The sequence below is a fragment of the Schistocerca americana genome, chromosome 5 (assembly GCF_021461395.2).
Source record: "Schistocerca americana isolate TAMUIC-IGC-003095 chromosome 5, iqSchAmer2.1, whole genome shotgun sequence".
Taxonomy (NCBI): Eukaryota; Metazoa; Arthropoda; class Insecta; order Orthoptera; family Acrididae; genus Schistocerca; species Schistocerca americana.
In genome coordinates this window covers 594,722,464-594,739,249 of record NC_060123.1, presented here as the reverse complement: position 1 = coordinate 594,739,249, position 16,786 = coordinate 594,722,464, and the positions used below count along the sequence as shown (strand labels likewise).

The following is a 16,786-nucleotide window of genomic DNA, read 5'->3' as shown; positions in this document are numbered from 1 at the left end:
CAGTTGCTGGTAAATTTTAAACGGAAGTATCTGTCAACTTAGGATACTCCCACAAAAGCTCAGGCAGCGTTTTAACAAAACTTGAACATTTATTCCCAGTTTACAAAGTTCCAGAACTAATAACCACATTACCAAAAGTTCGCACTTCTCGTGTTTTTATGTGAAATACCAACTAAATAGAGTTCCCTCGCTGATTGGATAGTGGAGGTTCAGCTGTCTCAGCATAAAGGCTCTCCACGGGGCTGGTGTAAAAAGCTCCAGATGCTAAATGCAATCCATGGTGGTTGACAGAGTCTAGATGCCAAAGAATAGATGGCTGTTCAGAGGAGTAACCTACGCTTCCAATGTCCAATTCAAGCACACTAAGGTGCGACACAGGCGGAGGAGGACGACTCGGTCCGCTCCCAAGGAGGGACCACTCAGAACACGGAGTGTTGAGGGATTGCACATTGCGAGTCAAAAGATATGAAATGTGGGAAGACCAGCACAGTTTTCTGTCAAACATAAGTCTCAAGAATTTGGCAATGTCAGCGAACGGAAGGTAGACAGGGCCTAGATGTAGGGATGGCGGATAAAACTCTGTATGATGCCAAAAATTTTAACAGATGGTCTTGCTGGGGGAAAATCTGAAGCCGGTTTCGCTGTTCCATGAGTGGAAGCAATCGAGAGATCCTTGAAGATGTTGTTCAAGAAGGCTGGTCCATTGAGAGCTGTAGTAGATTGTAAAATCATCGACAAAGAGGGGGCCCGAGACATCGGGAAGGAGATAATGGATAATTGGATTTATGACCATGGCAAACAGTACAATACTTAGCACGAAGCCCTGGGGCATCTCATTTTCTTGGGTGAAAGTACGGGAGAGAGTAGTGATCATCCACACCTTAAATGCTTAAATGTGCGCTCTGTCATAAATTCAAGGATGAAAAGGGATAGCCGACCTCAAAAGCCCCAAGAGAACAGTGTGCTGAAGATGTCTGTCCTCCAACAGGTATAGTATACCCTCTCCAGACCAAGCGTTATAGCTACCGTTTGGCATTTCCTGAGAAAACTGTTTATCATGTAAGTGGAGAGAGTAACAAGATGATCAACTGTGGAACAATGCTTTCTGAAACCGCATTTGGCAGGTGTTAAAAGGTTTCGGGACTCCAGCCACCAGCCTAAACGGCACTTTACCATACACTCCAAAACCTTACATACACTACTCATGAGAGAGATGGTGTGATAGCTAGAGGGGAGATGTTTATCTCTTTCCAGGTTTCAGAACAGGAATGAAGATAGCATCCCGCCATCTTCTGAGAAAGGTACTGTAGGTCCAAATTCGATTATGAAGACGAAGGAGATAACACAGACTACGGTATGATAAATGAAGCAACATTTGGATGTTGATGCTGTCTCGTCCTGGAGTAGAAGATGGAGAGTGTGTGTTGGAGTTCCTGCTTAGAAAAAAATTGTACTACAGCTTTCGCAATTTTGAGATGAGAAAGCAAGAGGTTGCACTTCCGCTGCTCGTTTCCTCGGGAGAAAGGCTGGTGGGTAATTTGAAGAGCTCAAAATCTCAGCAAAGTGCTCACCCAATGAGTTAGAAATTGCGACCGGGTTCACTTAAGTACCTCGCATGACTGTTAACCCAGAGGTCAGGGAGAAACTAGACATGCCGGATAACTGTTGAATTCAACTCCAAACTACAGATGAGGGAGTGAAGGTGTTAAAGGAGCTGGTAAAGAAGTCCCAGCTTGCCTTCACCCTATTGCAGATGATGCAATGGCATCGTGCACATAACTGCTTATAGTGGGAACAGTTGGCCAACATAGGATGATGGCGAAAAACACAAAGAGCACGCCTCCTCTCATGTATTGTGTCATGGCACGCCTCATTTCACCAAGGAACTGGGGGGGGGCAATAGGTCAAAGGGGAGGTACAAGGTAGTGAATGTTCTGCAACTGTAAGGATAACTTCTGCAACATGAGTGACATGATCGTCAATGCTAGGAAACTGATGGATCAAATGCTGCTATAGAGGAGAAAAGTGCCCAATCGGCTTGAAACTACCAGTGTCTTGGGTGCATAGATGGCAGTTGTGGCTGTATTCGAAGGAGACTCGAATGTGTATCAGCAAGAGCAAACCAAAGTGCCGAGCTAGCAGAACAGTACCAACCAAAAGGTCCAAATGAGAGTAGGTTGACGTGGAGGCATACAAAAAAGTAGGTTACCCTGTGTTGAGGCAAACAAAATCCGCCTGGTGGAAGAGATCGATCAATAGGGAGCCTCTCAGACAAGGACATGGAGATCCTCAAAGCAGGTAGTGGGCGTTCAAGTCCCCAACCAACAAATAGGGGAGTGGGAGCTGACCAAGGAGATGAAGGAGATGGGCTCTTGCCATTGGTGTGGGCGATGGAATGTAAATGGTAGAGAGAGGTGTATCCAAAAAGGAAAAGACATGCAGTGGCAGCTTGGGAGGAACTGTTGAAGGGGCTTGGGTGATAATGGGTAGTATCATGAAGAAGAATCATATCCCCCAAGTGTTGGAGTGGCATCAACAGAGTGGAGATCAAACCGGACTGACTGGAAATGAGGGAAGACAAAGCGATAATGCAGACATAGCTTTGTTTCCTACAAACAGAAGACAACTGGGATCGTAAGAGGATTGACAATTCATCCCGATTGGAGCGAATTCCGCAGATATTCCAATGGATAGACACAGGGTGGCCAGAAAAGGGAAAAATATCACCATGGTTGCCATCAACTCAACGGCCGCTGAGAGTTGGCAGCCGACGGCATGGAAAGGCATTCAGCCAAAGGCAGAAGATCCTGATCCATGGATTGTTTGGGGACAGCTCCTGCCGCCAGTAATCGGCTGGTTGATCAGCCACCAGCGGTGTGTATCGGCGACACGGAAGACGGCCGAGGACGGCTACCGCTGGGTGGCACTGTAGAAGACACATGCCGTGGCGGAGAAGGAGAGGAACTTCCTTACGAGCCTTCTTGGAAGCAGGACATTGAGATGGAAGAGGAGTTGATGGATGTGAGGCCTGGGTACGTAAAAAATCTTCACAATAGGTGCTTTTTTGGAAGTTCGGACGTCCGATTTTGAGGTCTGTGATTTAGCAAAAGCTGATGAAGGTTGAGCCTTAGAGTGAGCTGGTGATAGTGGGGAGGTGGAACGGGCGATTTTTGAGATGGCCGATATGACGACCGTAGCACTAAAGGTGAGATTGCAAGTCTGCATGGCTACCTCCTTAGTAGAGCGAGGAAAGGCAGGGACAGTGCCTGTATTTACCCACTGGGAGCACAGTGGGCTTTCTACTGGCAAATAACTTACCTTTTCCTTCACTCGGATTTCCTGAATAATGCGTTCATCTCTAAAAATAGGGGAATATCTAGAAGCAGCATGGTCGCCCATACAGTTGAAGAAACAAGTAGATGGAGGTGGACAATCACTCTCATGGGCATCCCTCCTACAGGTAATGCATTTGGCCATATTGGAACACAACTGGCTGGTATGATTAAACAACTGGCACCAATAGAAACGTGTAGGGTTGGGGTTGTAAGGTCAAACTGAAATTATCTCATATCCCACTTTAATGTTTGATGGAAGCTGAACTCTGTCAAACGTCAACAAGTGAGTGCGGATCGCTACCAATTCCTTTTCAACCCTTTTCATGACTCGATGTACGGCCAGTACGCCCTGATCAGAAAGGTAATGTTGAATGTCCTCATTGGATAATCCATCAAGCGATCTTGTATAAACCACCCCGCGCGATGAATTTCAGGTATGGTGTGCTTCTACCCAGGCAAAGAAGGTGTGTAGCAGTGTAATTCGAAGCAATTTATGTTCCTGGAGTGCACTGTCTGTTTCTAACTACAAGGTGTCATTTCGTAACCAGGAACAAGACTTTACAAGACCTACAGTTGCGTCAACATCCTTCTGAATAATGAAAGATTTGACTGCGAAGAAGTCTTGACCTTCATCAGATGGAGAAACAACTAGGAACTTTGGCACTGAAAGAAGAATTGTCCATGGCTGAGACTCATCTAGCTTTCTCTTGTGGGCAGAAATTGTAGAATTAGAAGAAACCATTGTGAAAGTATCCACCATGATTACTGGCATCTCCGGCTGTGCTCTCCTTCCAAGTGGGGACCCTCTCTGAGGGCGCTCCTGCCTTAGGTGATTGTCCACATCTCAGGTCACACCTCCCGAGAAATGGCACGTTCGGAAGGTACTAGCTCAGGTAATCATCGCTCCCTGGACGTGGCCTTTACCAAGGGGTACGTACGTGTCCTACTTCTCTACCCAAGGCGGGGAATTACACGTTACCCCATCACCTGGTTACACATGGGAACATGTGGGTCAGCCTTCAGACACGCACAGGGAGGAAAGAACGAGAAAGGGAGGAACAAAGAAAAGGAAAGAAGAGAAGAATTGACAAATGCCGCAGCGGAGAAGAAGGTAAAGAAAAGAGTCCAGGAAAAGAGGACAAAGTAAGGATAGAGGCTTTCCAGTAGAGAGATAAAAGAAGAGAAACCCCGTCTTACAGTCCCAAGCGTCCATCTCTGGACGCAGGCACAAAACATATTCCCGAAGAGAGGAAGATGGGGAAGGGGTGGGGTGGGGAGGAAGGATTGGGGACATAGAGGGATGTGGAAAGGGAAGGTATGCAGCCCGGAAAGGAATGAGAGCTGCACTAGCTTGGGGCCCCGTGCTTGCCACGCATGTATCTACAAAAGAGTTTTGGACCCTATGAGGAGCTGAGGGAATGTAGCTGTCATTTACAAGTACAATGTTTTCGTCTTCAGGTCATTTACGAGTGAAAATTTATTTTCTTGGGTATTACTTGCATTAAGTAACTAAGTACAGGGTTATTCTAAGTGATGAACCCATTTTCAAAACTTCGTATTAATACAAGTACAAATCCAAAATGAGTAAGTTTTATACTAATGAAAAGAGGAAGTTTCAAAGTTTTTTGTCATTATCTTTGATATAAATTTAATAATTTGTAATTAGGTTTTAATATTTATTTAATAATTAGAAATGTGATAAATTTTATAAGTGTTCAATGTGGCCACCATTGGCTGCACGGCAAACATTGATGCTGTAGCCAAACTTGCCTCAAACACACAAAAGTGTATCTGCTGTTACTGAGTGCATGGCAGCATGGCTGTAGATCATTCAGAGTGGTTGGTAGAGGCGGAACTTAAACAGCTTCATTCACATAACCCATAAGACATAATCGCAGGGTGTGAGATCAGGAGATCTCAGTGGCCAGAGGTGCAGAGACAAGTCCTCAAGAGCCCTGCGACCAATGCAGTGCTGAGGAAGGCAGTCATTCAAAACGCCTCGTACATCATGGTGCCAATGGGGTGGAGCTCCAGCCTGTTGGAAAATGAAGACCTTAAGGTAGAACGTCGCTAAAAATTTCATGCTGTAGGAATGCGTCATCCTCCATTATTGGTAGCACATAACCACAAAATGTGAGATGCTTTTCTTTTTCATTGGGGCTGAGAGCCTGCACAAGCTCTAAGTGGTAGGGCTTGTACAGCAAATGCTGTCTCAGAACTTTCCATACAGTTGGTTGGGGTATTCCAAGTTCTTGACTGGCTCTATTGGGACTGCGCACAAAACTTTCTTGAATCTGTCGGACATCATCCTCTGACACATGCGGTAGGCATGTGCTTTTTCCTTAAACTTTGAAACTTTCTCTTTTTATTGGTATTAAGCTTGTTCATTTTGGATCTGTACTTGAATGCATACGAATTTTTGAAAATGGGTTCATCATTTAGAATAACCCTGTAAACTGTGCTTCATCAAATAATACTGATAATAAAAGTTTTTTTTAACAACTTGTGGGTCTAAATTAATAGGGACGAAGTGCTGAGCAGTTAGCAATGATTTATTGGGAAAAGTACAAATTCCAAACATAAGGTGACAGGCTGTATACCAAAATTACAAGCTTTGTATGAACAAAACCATGTAACCTTTTGGCGAAGCATCTAATTTGTCTTCTGAACAAAAACTTGAAAATATTCCATACATTAAATCATGAAGTAGGATCATCAGTAGATATTAAAGTGGTTCCAGCAGGAGTTGATCATATCTCAGAAACTGTCAATACCAGGATTAAACTGTTTGTTTTCGACGAACCAACATTTTTTTTTACTGCAGTAATAAGTTCCTTATGACAGATCCTTTACAGTGGTATGAAAATGAAGATTTCACCAATGATCTGCACCCAGTATGCTGTTACAGCTTCTCCATTGACAACATAATACTTTTATACTGGCATGTCCATCTCTCGTGACGTCTAGTCATCAATTCTGCATTACGTGGGGGTGGGGCAGATACTTTTGATCAGCCATGCTGAGACTGGTTTCAGTGACCATGAGGTAGTTGTAGCAATAATGATTTCCAAAATACAAAAGTTAATTAAAACAAGTAGAAATATTTACATGTTCAGTAAACTAAATAAAGAGGCAGTAGTGTCATATATCTCAAACAGGAACTCAAAACTTTTGCTTTTTGGCAGGAGTGTGTATATCAACTGCAGCTCAAGTGTAAAAGAGTAGTTGATTATGCACTGGATCAATTTGTATAGAGTGTTTATAAATAAATGGTGCAGTTTTAAAAGTTAATACTAAATCAATTTATTATTTTATACGAGCAAACCTGACAGTACAAGCAGCAGCAACTGTCCAAGGTTTTCATGGGCCACGCACTGTTCGCTTGTCATGCTTACTACGTAATCGTTTCCGAGACGGCATTGCGACAGAAAATGGTATTGTGTGGTTACAGTGCAACATGAGTTTCATGCATGGTTTAGGAAGGACCCACGCCCAGAATAACAAAGGTAGGTGACACCAACAGTGCATAGGAACCAGATGCCTTTGTATGTGGAAGAGTTCTCCTTGACCTCATGTGTCAGATGCAAATGTTGAAAGAGTGCACGAGGCATTTCACCACAGTCCTTGCAAGTCACTTAGTAAAGCAAACTGGGATTAGTACATACCCTAACACCAGCAGACAAAGTGAAAAGGGATGACTTTCTTGAAGGACTGCAGTTCAAATGGAGGATGCTGGTTTTGTGTAAAGATTCATCTGCTGCAATGAAGCCACATCCTGTGTAAGTCACACGATGAACACACACAATGTCCATAGCTGGAACGAGAACAAGCACATGCACTGGTAGAACATCCCTGTCACTTTCGACAAATGATCATTTTCCATTCAGTGTCACACAAGAAAGTGCCAATTTATCTATGAACAACAAATGGTGATGGGTACCTCATTTTGAGACACGTTGGAAACCTGGCTGTTACCCGAGCCAGACACCAGTTATGAAGATTACATTTTGCAACTGGCAGTGCTCCACCCCGATTTCAGAGGAATGTACAAGAATTTCTCAATCGTGTTCACCACCGATGCTGGATTGGATGTACTGCAGCAGCAGACAACAACCTTCTCCCCTGGTCACCCCATTTGCCAGATTTAATACCCTGAGATTTCTTCCAATCGGAGCTTGAGAAAGTTTACATGCTGCCAATGCCCGTATCCCTTCAGGAAGTGTGTGGCTGGATAAATCACGCACTGCACACCACAATGGAGAATATGCTACACTGAATATGAGAAGAGTTTGATTACTATGTAGATGTGTGACAGAGGGTGAACATACTGAAGGATTGTGATTAATGCATCAAGAACTTGTGACAGTTGCCACTCCTTATGCTGTACGGTTTGTCTATATAAAGCACTAAATTGAATTATTTTTAGTTTTTAAAACCACACTGTTCATGTATAAACATCCTGTATATGGTGGAGTAGATCATGATGGGAGGGACTCTCCACGATGTTTTTCTTTCGTATTCATTAGTGTTCTGACTGGTGAATGCAGCCCTCCCACCCTTTCCCATAAATTCCTCTCATGTCAACCTCTTCATCTTAGAGAAGCATGTGCACCCTACATACACAATTATTAGTTGGATATTTTCTAATCTCTGTCTTCCCCATCAGTTTTTACCTTCTACAGCTTACCCTAGCACCATGGAAGTTATTCCCTGACATGTTAACACATCCCATCATCCTGTCCCTTCTTGTCAGTATTCTCCATATGTTGAAAAGAACATATGGAAAATCTCCAGTTCCATAGATAACCTCCTCATTTTTTATCTTACCACTCCACATAATTTTCAAAATGTTTCGATTCTCTTGTATTTGAGCTTTCCCAAAGTCCACATTTTACTACCACACAGTGCTCTGCTCCAAACGCACATTCTTAGAAATTTTTTGCTACTAGTAAACCTTCTTTGATCAGCAATGCCCCCTTTGCCTCTGTTTTCTCTGTCCCCCTTGTTTTGTCTATCATGTGTTAGCTTTCTTCCAAAGTAGCAGAATACCGGTCTTTTTACAAAACATTATTGAGAAAATCTAACAATAGAAACTGCAGGTAGGCATATGAACAATATTAGGAAAAGGATAGATTTCTACACACTAGAGAGACGACACACTGAGTTGCAGTTAGGCACAACAAAAAGACTATTACACATTTATTTTTCAGTCAAAGCCTTTTTCAGAAAAGAAAACACACCACACACACACACACACACACGTGCAAGCAAGCACACACACACACACGTGCAAGCAAGCACACACACACACACACACACACACACACACACACACACACACACGTGCAAGCAAGCACACGCCAAATAAACTCCAGCTGACTGCAGTACGATTCTACTGACGCTAACATACATTTAATGTGGGACCACAAGGGCAACGTAAGTGAAACTAGCGCTCATACGGAAGTGTAAAGAGAGTTATTTTTTATTTGCTCCATTTGTGAGTGGAACAGGAATGAGAATGACTAGCAGTGGTACGAGGTACCCTCTGCCACGCACCGTATGGTGGCTTACGGAGTATGTATGTACAAACATAAGTACTTATTAGACTGTTCATTCCATTTAACAGGTCCTGCAAACCTTCCTCTCTTCCACTTAGGACAGCAACAAGATCAGCAAAACTTATCATTGATAGCTTACACCTTGAATTTTAATCCCACATTTCTTTCACTTCTGCCACTGTATAGATTGAATGCCAATTGCGAATGACTGCTTCCCTCCATTACAAGTGTTTCAATCTGAGTGCTAGAATCTGAGCATTCCATTCTTAACATTCCCTCTTGGTTCTTATAGATATTGTGCATTGTCCATCTTTCCCTATAGCTTACTCCTATTTTTCTCAAAATTTCGAACATCTTGCACCACTTTACATTGTTAATCTTGTTTTACAGGTTGACAAATCATGTTAATGTTTCTTAATTTTCTTTGACAGTCTTTCTTCTATCATTAAGCCCAATGTCAGAACTGCATTTCCAGTGTCTTTATTGTTCCTGAAGTCAAAGTGATCATCACCCAACAGACCCTCAATTTTCTTTTCCATTCTTCTGTGTATTATTCTTGTCAGCAACTTAGATGCATGAGCTGTTAAGTTGACTGTGAGATAGTTATCACACTTATCTGTCATTGCTATCTTCAGGATTGTGTTGATATTTTCAGCAAGTCTGATACTAATCTCCAGTTTCATAGATTCTGCACACCAACTTGAGTAGTCATTTGGTTCCCAGTTCCTCCAATGATTTTAGAAATTCTGGAGGAATGTTATCTACTTCGTCCCTCTTATTTGATCACAATTCTTCCACATCTCTGTTAAAGTCTGACTCTAATATCGGATACCCTAAGTCTTCCATATTGGTTCCCCATTTCTTCGTCTATCATGTCATCACACTTTAGCATCATTCTCACAATGAGCTAGATACTTTTAAATTGCTATAAAGTGACCCCAAAGTCATGTTTGGGTTGCTTATTAGGCTTGCTGGAAGCAATCATACTTGTACAGTAATTGAATTGTGTACCTGAGTAATTGAAATACGAAGAAAAGAAATTGAAAAGGTAAGTTTGTATCAAAGGTCAATCATGACACAGCTGCTTAAATATAAATGCACAGTAATCAGTTAACTCAAATGAACAAGCAAAATTAAGTTGTACTGTAAGGATACTGAGAGTAGAAGTCATTAATGGAACTCACTCCAACATAAGAAAAAACATGTCTGCAACAACAGTATTGGATGGCATATACACTACTTTTTCAAAGCAAATATGACCATTATTCCAAAATAGGCAGCAAAGTTAGGTTACTGGCAGCACTGGATTTTTGACCGCACAGCCATTCCGACTGTTTGTAATTTTATAATTATTTCTATGCATGGCAGAACAGATTTTTTTCCTTGTTTTTTTACTCTTATCATAAACAAACTAGCAAAAATATTGTGATGAGAGACAGCTGTACCATTTACAATGTGTGTTCAATCATCGATCATAACAGTGGCTCATATTTTGCTATTACTTTGCTTCTATCATTATTACTAATTGTTGCTATCACCACAATCATTTGACTCTTTTTGCTGAGTATTAATAAAGGTAAATAAATAATCACAATTCAATTTACACTGAGCTATCTCCTTCCTACAACACATAATCCATTTTTGATTTAAAAGACACCTAACTTATAACTTCAACCTGCATAACACTTCATAACGAATGTTGCTATCCAAGAAAACAGGGCATACTGCTGTACCCCATTCTCATCATGTAAATGTTATTGAGCTAGGAATGCAACAACTGTGTTCCCACCACATGCGATTCCTTGAGCAGGATACCTGCCTGAGAACCAAAGAAATCACCCTTAAAACATAGGGCTGAACCAGGGGATTTGAGATAACTTTAATTTGTTTCTAGGATTTATTCTAACCAGCATAAAACTGTGTGTATCTGAATAAACTGCGTCATACCTGTATGCTTCCTTATACACTTTTGGAATGTCCACTGATACAATCTTCTGTCTTTGATGGCCAAGGGCACGTGCCAACCAATATGGTAGTTCCATATTAGTACCAGCATTAATATGCTCACTTTCGGAACCCTGATCGAGGAAACCTAGTAAATAAAACAATTTGCTTGATTATCTTGTTGCATTAATTACTGTTTTTTTTTTTAGTGTTAAGTGTAGTCCAGACTGGAAACATCTCATCAGACTCATTTCACTTTTATGAGTAATGTATTTCAGGTGGTTATGTCGCTGTTGCTATGGTCTTTAGTCTCAAGATCGTTTGATTCAGCTCTCCACATGAGGCAATTAACACTTATTATAGCGCTTCAGCAATACATCTGTCTTCTTCATATGCACTGAGTGTAGTATCCAATTATCTGCTGATTATAACAGTTCAACATGGAGATTACTGATTATCTTGTTCAACCGCACTAAAGTTATTTGGAAGCAATTCTTTTCTGTAACAATATAGTCGTACATATGAATTAACAAGCATTTTAGTTGATTACCTCTCAGTAGTAGGATGACATTTCTCCCATAATATGCGACAATATGTAATTCTCAAGCAATCACGAGTTGGTTTCAGTAAATTTTAATCGAAAGATGTAGTTGTAACATTTATAGTTATGCCAACGATAATGTTTACTCATAAAAGGAAACAGCGTCTGGTGCGAAAATTTCGCAATCTGCAGTATACCTACGATGGGGAAAAAACTAAATATTATAAGGACACAACCAGCTTCCACGCAAAATCCATATAATCTGAAAGCGAACTGGGTAGTGTTATTTAAAGCCAAACACACATTTTAAAAGGTCACCACCTGAACGAGATTTCTTTTTAATGCTATAGGCGGTCCTGTTTTTCATTTAGCGTTATCGGACCAGTTTCTGTATTACAACAGCACGAAAATCGTATAATGGCATATAAAAATCGTACCCTTTATAAAGACCACTTACCTAAGCGCAACACTTGCACTTCGAATTTACATGGAACACGTTCCTGTGTTGCCATTATATCATCTATCGAAAAATAATCCGGAAAGAAGCTTCTTTCGAAAAACATTTTTCCAACAGCTGACAGATTCAACCCATCAAAGAATAACAACAAACAAAAGTGACAGGGATTTTCCCGCCACTTTCAAGTTTCAAAGTATTTCGCACAGATAATCCTACGGATTCAGCGATATTATCACAGCTTACTGCTGCACACAAAGCGAGATCCCCAGCGATGGGATCGACTTTTAGAAACCAATGTGTGGTGATGTAGATTAAGGGCCCAGGTATCACACATTGCAGCCATTCACCCTTGTGGGCCCTCGTTGGGGAGTAATTGACGAAAAAAAATTTCGGAATTTTGCGTGATGGTCAATAGCGTAAAAAGACGCATTACATAGTCCATCTGTAGGTGTAATGGCTAGGATAATAGCTCCAAGCTCCACAGGCAAGGGGGAGGTTGCAAGTGATACACAAAGGGGAATCAGCCAGATGAATGGAATGTAGTCTGGAGTTCGTTGGAAATTTCCTATTCACAAAATAATACCCTAATGAGCGCACTTTTGTTGGTAGATGCAGGTGGTGTATATTCCTCCAGATGTCATGCCAAGAGTGACGGACGTATTTTAGTTCTATGATGTTCTTGGTCTGAAAGTTCAAGTGTTGGTATATTTTCTTGACTTTGATGACATCTTTCTCGGGTGTTCCCATGTCTAATGTAGCTATATTCTACAAAGAAATATTTGAGGTGGTAAAGTTCATTTGGGATGTGGTGAACGTCTATTGCGACGTCCTGGCTGGCCGGCGCTGTTTCATTTAACAGAAATGCTGCAACACTATTGACTGACCGCTTCCACAGTTTATATGTTTTACTGACATACAATGCTTGTGCTTTATTATACACATCTGTAAGGTTCAATACACTGTTCTCAGTCGGTAGTGTCAACGTTTGGTACTTGATTTTGAAGATGTGGCCGCAGCTGACGAAGTGGCCAAAAGCATCCAAAATCCCGTTCGCCACTACCCTCCGCATTTGCAGGGCTTGCGACACGTAATTTAATTTAGAGTATAAATAGATGTTTACGAGAGCCACTCTTTGTATCTCATCAAGAGTACGGAGATCGTGCTGACGTGTAAAAGCACGGATAGTGTTGAGGATTCTTCTGTAATTATCTGCAATGGTCTGCCGAATATTCCTTGTATATTCCACCTAAGACATGTCATGGTGACAGTTTCCTTTATTGGTCAACGTATGGGAACTCCTAATCCACTTCCAATATTCATTATACCAGACTTATTTCTATTCAGTTTCGCACCAGATACTTGTTCATATTTATTATGTCAAATGCTTTCTCTATCTCGTCCACTTGGGGCGCTGCTATTGCTGTGTGTAACAAAAATGAAACAGTGTGTTGAGATTCTTATATCAGACTGTATTGTTACCATGGAGTGTAAATATCTTTGGAATAATCATTGGAAGGCGCAGAGTGAGAATTCTGTCAGCAACATGGCAACATCTCATTCGATTCAAGTCACGTGATCTTTAAATGGAGCATCATAGCTTGTATAGCACTTAGCATATTTTAAGCGTTATTACTTTGCTGCTACAGATGGATCAGCTTCAGAAGTACTGTGAAACTTTTGTATATGCATTTTACTGTTATCTTAACCGTTTGATACCAGGAACTGAAATTAGCTTATGGATATGAGGAGCAAAGGTACTGTGCTTTTTCGGCATTGTGTTATAGCTCAAATTCCACGTTATTTACGTTTTTTCGGTAAGGGAATAAAAAATGACAGCCAACAATATTTTTTAGGTTTTCTGTTCTAATTAATAGTGTTACAATTACACTGTAGAGGGCGCAACAGTGCCACAAACAAACAACAGTTTGGAACTATAAATCTGTTACAGTAAGTATGGTAAGCGATTTACCCTTCTGCTTGTCCATTATTGTTTTCAATTTTGTTTTATTTATCATACTGATTTTTACAGACAAGTAAAATATCTATAAGATCTTTTCGCCATCTAATCAGAAAAGCAAAACCATACACTATGCACAAAAAAAAAAAAATAAAAAATGCAAGACCAATGCTAGATTTTTGGAGTGATAAAAAGATAAGAGCTAAGAACTTCTTTTTTTTACATTTTCTATTGCGCTGATTCATATTGTCGAATCTGTTATAATTAATACAGTGCAATGACACTGTATATGAAACTGCCTCATGCAGAAATACTTAGACATTCACAAGGTTGGTTGATTAATTTGGGGGAGGGGACCAATCAGCGAGACATCAGTCCCATTGGATTAGTGAAGGAATGGGAGTGAAGTTTGCTGTACCCTTTCAAAGAAACCATCCCAGAATTTGCTTGAAGCGATTTAGGGAAATAACAGAAAACCTAAATCAGGATGGCTGGACATGAGTTTGAACAGTTGTCCTCCTCAATGTGATTCTAGTGTGCTAACCATTATGCTAACTCGCTCGTTCACACACAAGGGTTTAAGAACTTGCATAAATTGGAGGAAATTAATCAGACTGTCATGTATAAATTTTGTCTGCATACGAACATTGCACCAATATGTGTACACTGACTGACTGACAGTTTACTCAAGCACATGTGCAAATTTGTCTAACTCGTGTCTCATAAACACATACCCCTAAAATTGCAGAAATTATCTCTACAATACAAGACTTTATACATTTTTAAATGTATAAAGTGTCTCATATCAATATGACATTTAGAATTATACCTTTGTTGTACATATCTATGAAAAGCAACTGGCCCTCTTTTCAAATACTTCTCTTTAGCAACGGCAGTACTACACTATAGCTGTTTCTGAAACTGAAATATGTAGAAATGTATATAAAACAAAGCGAATACTTGAAATATTACAATTTCGCTAATACTGAAATTTGTAGACAGCCAGCATCGTCCCAAAATCATGTGATTAGTGTGGTTTGATGTTAAGAACATGCACAGTAGGCTTTGTTCACTCTGTATGTATATTCTGTGGAAGCCTGGAACTTAAACTCATTGGATGTTAGCAATTTTAATTGTTTTATTTTTTGCTTCTTGATAGCTTTTTCGCCTCTTTAGCATTGTTTGCTTGCAATAAAAATAAAAATGTTCTGAATAATCGAAGAAATAGAATTCTCTCTCTCTCTCTGGAATGAACATTTGATATATATATTTAATCACCATCATTTAATAAAAATTACAGTTAATAGCACATAAGAAAAATGCAAAAGTATTTCTTGTATCAGTTTTAATATCACGTGAGAAAACAAATGTGTAGCCAGGCCAATCTTGAGAAAGGAAATTCATTCCTGCACGAAATAGAATTCAAGTTGTATGACTTACACATATATCCTCACACTATGTTAAACAGTTGTGAACTTCACTAACATATTAAAACTCTGTCTTCAACACACCTGAAACTTGCATATATGCTTTTCACAAACAGTACAAAGCTACTTCAGTAGATATCTCAGAACTCAATTTGACCCTTAAAGCTGGTGTTTACAAAAAAAATTATAATCATATGCCAGACTTAATATATTCATCTCCTGAATAGGTGCAGCAGTATCGCAGACATTTTGTAATAGATCTTTACTTCTGCATGCTTACTCTGCAAACCATAGTGAAGTACGTAGAAGGAGGTACCTAGCACTGAACTACACATTAGGGTCTCTTCCCATTTCAATAGATTATAGAGTGCTAGAAGAATGACTCCTTAAATTCTATGTGGATGATAAAATTAGGTCTAATCTTGTCTTCTCAGTGCCTATAGGTGCGATATATTTCTAGATTATTTAATACTGGTTCTTAAAACTTTGTGTCATGTAATAATACTATTTCTTCAACACTACAGTGAAACTGCAAGGAAAGTCTGTATTCCATTAATTCATTCGAAATCTGGAGACAAAACCAGTAACCAAAGAATTTGCACTACACGTAACATATAAGAGATGATTTACTACTTTCATAACTAAAATTTCACGGAATAATTGGCGTCTATGTGCTAGCGTCTGCCAGTTCATGAGTCAAACAAATCTGTGACCATATATCTAAGAAAGAATTTCATTGTTGGGGGTTGGTTGAAGTTCTGCAGAAGAGGATGGATAAATGCCGATCAGTAATAACTGTACTATCTGGAAGTAGATTTCTGATCTTAGAGCACGGAACTTCAGCATGCCTATAGATTCTTGTCGCCTGTTTAGCATGCTATGTTGTAGATAGGCAAAAAATTTCCACCTACCTGTATATGATAAATAATTCCTTACTTAAAAATTTGTATCAACATATGATGTTATGGAATGATGTGGAATCACACCCCCAAAGTATCTTCATTTTGTGTTCTCATAACATTTTGTGCCAGCCATGTTGTAATCAGGCAAGAAACTAAATCGAGCGTCTTTGGCCAACACATACAACCAACTAAAGTTCGAGATCCAGGTAATATAGAGATCGCTGAGGCTGTTTCACACCAGCTGTTAGTAGAGCAGCAAGTGACATCAGTGTCAAATAGCAGTGTGTTTACAAAGAGAGGTTATAAGATACTGTCCATATCGGAAGTAAGGAACTAACAATTATGAAGTCTTTTAATGGCCTAAACAAAAATGTCACTAGTCAATTTTGTATGGTGAATTGCTGATAATTTCAATTCAATTTATTTATCATCCTTGTATTATATGGACAAATACTTGTATGATGAGAAAAGTTTCACCACATGAGCAACAGGTGATGATGTTAAGATTCCTGGCTGCAGGGGGAAGTTGCAAGGATCTAGAATTTTCTACCGAAATTTCGAAACAAGTGTTGAGTGAAATCATACTCAACACAAGCAAAGCTATTTACACTGCCCTAAAGGAGGATTCCTTGAAGTCAAATAAAGTAGCTCAATCCTGTAATATA

General features: G+C 40.1%; 1 protein-coding gene across 1 annotated transcript in view; it reads right to left on the bottom strand.

Moving 5' to 3' along the window:
• The window catches only part of LOC124616012 (DNA replication complex GINS protein PSF3), a 40,202-nt gene extending 28,183 nt beyond the window's left edge, over positions 1 to 12,019 (bottom strand). Inside the window, exons 1-2 of the mRNA XM_047144228.1 lie at positions 11,836 to 12,019; positions 10,841 to 10,985 (exon numbers count right to left, since the gene is read on the bottom strand). Of these exons, the coding sequence (XP_047000184.1) occupies positions 10,841 to 10,985; positions 11,836 to 11,941 (251 nt within the window). The 5' untranslated portion in view covers positions 11,942 to 12,019. The remainder of the gene's footprint in view (positions 1 to 10,840; positions 10,986 to 11,835) is intronic.
• Positions 12,020 to 16,786: the final 4,767 nt, after the last annotated feature.